We start from the raw sequence: 7893 nt of genomic DNA on the forward strand, positions 1-7893 counted from the left end.
TGAATCAAATGATGTGAACATCATTTGTGAACATCCTTATGTGATGTTCCTCACGCTCCTTATGTGAACATGACTTTCTCAGGTACATTGCCCGCTTGCACGGAGACAAAAGGCATGTAGTCAGTATTTCACTCATTCACTTGTGCCCAAGTGGCTCAGAAGGGTTCAGGGAAATGAGGAGAGGCATAGAGAATTAATAGTTATTTATCAGTCCAGATATATGATCCACAGTGATGGAAAGGAATATTTCTTTCTCAGGCAGAGACTTAGCCAATCAACTGAATATGTTCATATTTCAAACAAGCGTTTTTCCAAATGAATAAATATATATTAATTGCATATGTGGATAAGCATATATCACTCATGTACACTATGTCTTTGGAATCATGAAATCTGAGAACGTTTACCCGGTACGTCAGATTTCACACTAGGTAGTTACCCACAAATTATTTCACTTACTTAAATCGGGAGGGTTTAATCTAGGTGGTGGTGGTCAGGGAGCCCACAAGCTTGCTGGTGTATTTTGGCTCTAATAAGCTAAGAAACATTGGTTTAATACGGAATGGTGTAACCTGGAGATGTTAGAGAGTTGCTGGATCGAGCTCCTTGTTTGCTACACAAAGAAATGGCGATCCTGTAGCATGGTGCATATAGTTTCCTTTAAAGGAATTTTTTTCATATGTGCTGTATGAGTCATAGCTTCTGCCCTCATGTTCCTCTATCATTACAGACTAAAGTTAAAATGCCTAATTATAATGGCATAGAAAATTAGACAGGTTCGAACTCCCATGTGAACATAAAGCAAATGAATTCCTTTTCAAGCCATGAAATATGCATCGAATCTCCCTTTCTAATTTTTCTTGGCTATGTTCATTTGGTGTATAATACACTGTCGTTTATTCACATTGAAAGATTTTAAAATGTTCTCTAAAGTCATTACCAAATAATGTCACTAAACTCTTTGTTCACTTATATAGTTCTCTGTGTGATTCTCGATTATTAAAATGTATTTACTTTTGACCGTTCTTCTCTACCAATGGGTCTGAAGCATGCCTGGGTGACTGACAAAACAATCTTCTTCTCCCTTAGGATCTGCTTGTCTTACTAGATTTAATTGGAGCTGCAAATCCAACATTTCCCAATTTTTTTCCCAAGACTACCAGATGGTTTAATAGACTTCAAGCAATTGGTAAGCACCACAGCTATTAAAGAGCAACATGTTGTTTCTTCCTTCTGACACATGTGCTACACCTTAAAATTCAAAATTGATAGTTTAAATGTGCTATTTAAATATCTAACATGCCTCTCTGGCATTGTCTTACCCTACCAGTTTATTATTTCTAATTCTTTAGCAGGCCTAGATTAGTTTCCTAGTCTATTTTGAAATGCAAACATCAAAACACTACATTTCTACCTCAATTTTGTCGCATTCTATTTTCTTCCTTTGTCTTTTTCCCCCCAAGGACTCCATGTGGTCCCTTTATTTCCTTTTCTAAAATGCACACATCAATAAATTGTACCTTATTGCCATTAAAATTCATTGTACTTTCCTCCTTCACGGTATTTACATATCTAACTATATCATTAATTGTATAGGAAAAATTTACCTTATGGCTAAGGAAATATAAACATTGATAAATAGGAATATTATTTTTTTGTGTTAGTTGTAAGTGTAAGTGTAAAATTTCACTACACTTACTTACTAGTTGGTATAGTTTTAACCCTTGAAATTTAACAGTTACAAAAATGAACAGCTGTCTCAGGGAGTTTTATTTCCATGTTTTATAATCTCACGATCTCTTATCATCTTGGACAAACCACACATGGGTTATGTATAACATGAGTTACATGCTACCAGATAACAAGAGCAAAGAGTTATATCAGTCAGTGGTTCTCAGCATTTTGTACAGTTCATACTGAGGCATGGATTACTGGGTTGTACCCCAGAATTTCTGATTCATTAAGCCTGAGTCAGCACCAGCGAACTTGCATCTTTAAGTCATTCTCAGGTGATGCTGAAGCCACTGGAACTACATCTTGAGAATATAGATCACGGTAGGTCACGGTAGGTGTCTTTTCCCCCACAGAGTGGCCAGTTGATGTACTTCCTCTTACTCTGCCTGACTATTCCACTTTTTAGCCCCACAGTCCTCTGCAGGCATTCCCCACACACCATCTGCATCTACGAGCATCTGCACCTGAGTTTTCCCAACACCCTTGACTCTTATTTTCTCCTTCTCAATCTCTCTATCATTCTGCTGAGCGTCTAACTCTTTTTTTTTTTGATTTATTTGTTACATATACAGTATTCTCTGCACCAGAGGATACTGGTGGGCACCAGCTCTCCTTATCGATGGTTGTGAGCCATCATGTGGTTGCTGGGAATTTAACTCAGGACCTCTGGAAGAGCAGACAGTGCTCTTAATCACTGAGCCATCTTTCCAGCCCTTAGCGTCTACTCTTCAGGAGGTTTTCGCCAGAGTCACGTGTGGCTTTGTTTCTATTCGCCGTCACTCTGAAGTGTGCCTAGGTGCAGGACAAGGCACTTGCCCTATTTGTGGCTATGCTTGTTGATATGTATCTAGAGAAGAATTCCTTGTGTGGTAAGATTTCAAGCTCCCTGAATAAGGATGTATTCTGAGTCTCCATCAGATAATTTTAGATGTGCATCTCCTGTCTGATTGCTATCTGCAGAACAGGAACTCTATGAACTGGGTTTACTCAAGGACCATTCTTTGGAGAGGAAGTATTTCCAAAATTTCGGTTATGGAAACATTATCCAGGATGACCACATTCCATTCTTAAGAAAAGGTAAATGTGTGTGTGTGTGTTTGTATCATTGTGCATGTCTGTTATATCTACTGTGCCTACCACATTTGTTATATTTTATGTGCATTTTGGAAATTTAAAACAAAATCATTTACACCTTCTTTTATCATTTAGTTTTATTATTATATGTTAATTGTCCATAGTGCTTCATTATGACATTTTATAGATGTATATAATGTAGCTTGAACATATTTATTCCTTTGCCATTTTTTGAACCTTCCCCTTCCTCAAATAATCTCCCTTCCCCTTTCATGCATTTAAAAAAAAATGACTCAGTGGGTTTCATTAGGGTTGCTTACAGGAGAGCATACAGGAGGCTACTACAGGAGTATAGCAGCACTGGTAAGGACACCTTACCAACAGGTTCACCATTGAAGTACACGCCTCTCCCTCCGCCAATAACCATTATAACTATGTATAAATCCTCAGAGAGGGGTGAAGCCTTATGAGACCTTTCGCTCTCCATGACATGATACTGTGGGCCCAATCTCACGAAGATCTTGGAGAGGTCATGGCTGTTGTGAGTTCAAGAGTGTAGAGGCCATGTTCTGCTTGCATTTCACACCGTTCTCCCCATCCTTCCCCTGTGTCTTCCATCTTTTTCATCCCTCGCCTTTGATGCTCACTGGGCCTTAGATGATACAGATGTCCAAGTTATGGCTTAACATTCAACAGTCATTTATTCTCCTTATTTTAATCAGTTATGGGTCTTTGCAGTTACTGTTGCCAGTATAAAAAGAACCTTCCTAGTCACTAGCTTTTTTTTTTTTTTACTTTGCTCCCTGGTGCCCTTACCCAGCTTTCTTTAATGGTGAAAGTTTCCAGTCTCCAACTGCTGCATGTGTTTGAGAAACAAATTAAACATAAGTAATATTGGTGTACTTCCAGTCACTAAGCCCATGTTTCCTTAGTTGACTCCCTTCCAAGCTTGACCGAATTACATTTATATATTAGTGTTTTGACACATATAAAGGTATTTTAAAAGATCTAAAAGTGGCTGGGCATGATGGCACACATCTCTAATCCCAGCACTCAGGAGGCAGAGGCAGGCAGATCTCTGTGAGTTCGAGGCCAGCCTGGTCTACAGAGTGATTCTAGGACAGCCAGAGATATACAGAGAAACCTAGTCTGGAACCACTCCTTCAAAAGGCCTAAAAAAAGACACTAAGTTAATTTGAATGAGAACTTATCTGTAAGAGGAAGTATAAATATTTTGCTATAAATAAGTTTTGGGCAACATTTGTTTTCTGGATATTTATCTACAAGATAAATATTAGATAACTAAACCAAATTAAATGAGAAGGAAGCCATCTAGACACACCCTCACCTCATCTATGTTGGTGCCAGGTACTAGTCAGACACAACATGTAATGCATTAGCATCCCTTACCAGGTAACTGAACACACCCCTAACTGAAAAGTCCTACTTCTACCCAAGAAGCTATTTGAAATTTATATCCACTGGGAGACGGGAAAATAATTTTTTTTTCCTCAGTGGAAAGACACTGGGCAGTCCCCATTGGCCAACACAAATAGACTCCATTTTGAGTGTGTATGTGTATGCCCACTTTTTGTTTACTTGTTTTGATTTTTTGAGAGAGAAAGAAAGAGACAGAAGCAGACAGACAGACAGACAGACACACACATACACACACAGACAGACAGACAGAGAGAGACAGAGAGACAGAGAGAGACAAAGAGACAGAGGCAGACAGACAGGCACAGAGAGAGAGAGAGAGAGAGAGAGAGAGAGAGAGAGAGAGAGGGAGGGAGGGAGGGAGGGAGGGAGGGAGGGGGAGGGAGGGAGGGAGGGGAGGGAGGGAGGGAGGGAGGGAGGGAGGGAGAGAGAGAGAGAGAGAGAGAGAGAGAGAGAGAGAGAGAGAGAGAGAGAGAGAGAATGAAATTGGGAGGATAGGAAGTGAGGAAGATCTTGGAGCTGGTGGGGAAAAAATGATCAAAATATATAGTATGAAAAATTAAAGATGATAAATACAAACGAAATGGAATGAAACAAACCCCACCCCCTTAGCAGCCCTCTCTTTTTGGATATTTAGATGAAATGATAGAGTCCATTATTGTTCACTGGCATGGAAGAGTTCGTGGCATGGAACGTTCCTTTCCTAGTCTTGCCCTTTTCAGTAAATGATCTACATTTATCCATTTGCTCGAGGCAGAATACTGCGAGCTGTCTTTAGTTCTACCCTTTCCCTGAGTTCCACCTCTATTTCATACACACATATGTGTTTAAGTCTTCAAGATGACATCTATGTTGGAATCTCATATACAGCACTGGACTTACACAATATTCCCATTTCCCCCATTAGCAACAATTTAGGAGTGATAAGAGTCACTAAGTATAATACATCAATTAATTTGCCATTGTGTCATTCATTCATAGCTTTTCTTTTCTCATGAAAGGCATTCTGAATTTTTTGTTTGTTTGTTTTTTGAGACAAGGTTTTTCTGTGTAGCTTTGGCTTTCCTGAACTCACTTTGTAGACCAGACTGGCCTCGAACTCACAGAGATCCACCTGCCTCTGCCACCAAGTGCTGGGATTAAAGGCGTGTGCCACCACGCCCGGTGGCATTCTAAATTCTTGAAGATATCTTTGTTTCTCAATATCCAGAATATAGTTAGGAAATCTTAAAACCCACTGACAGTATGCCTTGCATAAAGTTAAGTTATATTCTTGCTCTTCTTTTTTTTTGCACATAAATAGACTTGACTCATCTTCTAAAAATGTAAATCAAATTATGCTAATACTGCTTTAAAGCTCTAGTGGTTTGCTGTCTTACAGAGTAAGATGGAAAGTGTTTACCATGGCCCTAACATGACTTCTATTTTCTGATTCTGTTTCAATATCATCTCCTACTTCTCTTCTCACTTCTTCCTGTGCTCTCCACCCAATGGCCGTCTTAGTGTCCTCTGCTTGGGGCAAGCCTCATGACCTTTGCACTTAGGGATATTGTTGCCCATGGTGTGCTGATTCCTAGATCTTTGCCTGGCTTGCTTTCTCTTGCGTTTGTGCCTCTAGTTAAATGTTATCTTCTGGTTTTAAATAGCCCCTCATTCAGTTCCCCTGACCGCTTTCCATCTTTATCCTCGTACCTCATTTTGTTATTTTTTAAAAGCTTTAGACTGCCTATGATTACGTCTTGTATGGTCATGCTCATAGGCAAGTCTTGCCTTTTCACTCCCAGAACAAGAGCTCTCAGGCAATAGGCGCCTTAACATCCCTTACTGGATTAACTGATGTTTGTTTACAAGTCTTGAAGTAATCATGCTTCAAGTATGAAGTCAAAAATAAAGATGTCCACGTGGGACAATAAATTGTTAAATGTCTTATAAGATACAGAACTTCTCTGCTTACAAAGGCCGCTTCCCAGTTGGCCCACGGGAAATTCTTACTAACGTACCAGTTTCTCATCTCCTGTCAGGCGTTCCAGTTCTTCACCTGATAGCTTCTCCCTTCCCTGAAGTCTGGCACACCATGGATGACAATGAAGAAAACCTGAGCGAGGCAACCATTGACAACCTAAACAAAATCATTCAAGTCTTTGTGCTGGAGTATCTTCACTTGTAATATTTGGATTTAGTTTGTGGTAGTTGTTTCTGTATCAACTTCAAAAGTCAATACGTTGTTTAAATAATCTGACTCCAGATAAATGTTGTGTGTTAAAGTCTGTCCTGTAGATTTATTTGCCTTCATGACTCTTTCATCTAGAGACAAGAAAGGAACATATAAAGAAATAAAAAACCAGTAGTTTTTGAAAATCCTTCGGGTGAAAACTTTAAAATGATGTCAGGTCCATTATCAAAATCATAGTCTTTAAGCAGTGCTTAATAAAATGATGTTGTACAATATGTCGTGGTAGTTTTATGTGTTATGTTGGATAATGTGTCATAGAATATGTAATACAACAGATACGTACTTTGACAGCTCTTACATTTCTTCAAGAAGCTTCGTGGAGTTTATTTCTTGGAAATTAAAATCTGAATTAAATGTTATATAGTCGTCTGTTCTCCATTTCTATAAATGAGAAGTATATGTTTTAATGCATGGTTCAATTTTCTAGACTTTTACACCTTTAATTTTTTTCTGTAAAAATGATATATTCAGTAGCAAAACCATTGGAGAAGGATACAAAAATATAACCCCAGTGTATTAACAGAGTCACTATTGCCTCTTTAGTTCGGTATATAGGTATAGATATAACCAAACTATCTATCTAATTTTGGGGGTTTCCCTGCATAATGTATTTATAAGGTATGTATTTACTGTTTGCATCTTGGGTTGAGATAAAAACAGAAAAAGATCACTAAATGTTCCCTCAAGAGTTAATGATAAGGTATAATAACAGTAGCATATGATACTTGTTTTGCAATTAGATATTTTGGTATTTGGATTTGGTAGATAGTAGCCTTTTCTTTTCTGGAGACACAGGCATCCTGGATTATGTTTAGAGATAGGAAACGATTATCTGTAAGTAACAATCTCAATCAAGTGAGTACATAGGGAAATTGCTCATTTCAAATAAATGAAGCTAGTCGGCGTCATTGTTCTGTGTGCTCCCTGTTCAGGGAAGACGTGGAGCACACGCTCAGCGTTCGATGTGCTCCCTGTTCAGGGAAGACGTGGAGCACACGCTCAGCGTTCGGTGTGCTCCCTGTTCAGGGAAGACATGGAGCACACGCTCAGTGTTCTGTGTGTTCCCTGTTCAGGGAAGACATGGAGCACACGCTCAGTGTTCTGAGGGCAGTACAGAGTGGCTAGCTGGGTTGGGAAACATTGTTGGTTTTAAGTTTAATAACAGTGGAAGTAATGAAAAATAATTTACTTGCTAAAATATAAGTTCTAGGTAGGACAAGTAAAACATATAATTTTAATTATGTGATTGCATAGTTATGTACACTGACACAGTTACTATGATGTATAACATATTGTAATTTCATATTTTACACAATTAGATTTTTCTAGGCTTTCTTTTTATTTTACAATGCTGTTCCTAAGGCTATAAGGGATGTTGTGCCTTTGTAATTTTAAACTTATTTTTTTAGATTTGC

General features: G+C 38.6%; 1 protein-coding gene across 1 annotated transcript in view; it reads left to right on the forward strand.

The window, feature by feature from the left end:
• QPCT (glutaminyl-peptide cyclotransferase) overlaps positions 1–6837 on the forward strand; it is a 28140-nt gene extending 21303 nt beyond the window's left edge. The window contains exons 5-7 of the mRNA XM_084793639.1: positions 1090–1189; positions 2695–2811; positions 6267–6837. Of these exons, the coding sequence (XP_084649765.1) occupies positions 1090–1189; positions 2695–2811; positions 6267–6412 (363 nt within the window). The 3' untranslated portion in view covers positions 6413–6837. The remainder of the gene's footprint in view (positions 1–1089; positions 1190–2694; positions 2812–6266) is intronic.
• The last annotated feature ends 1056 nt before the right edge of the window (positions 6838–7893 follow it).

Source organism: Acomys minous (genome assembly GCF_964271855.1).
Source record: "Acomys minous genome assembly, chromosome: 8".
Taxonomy (NCBI): Eukaryota; Metazoa; Chordata; class Mammalia; order Rodentia; family Muridae; genus Acomys; species Acomys minous.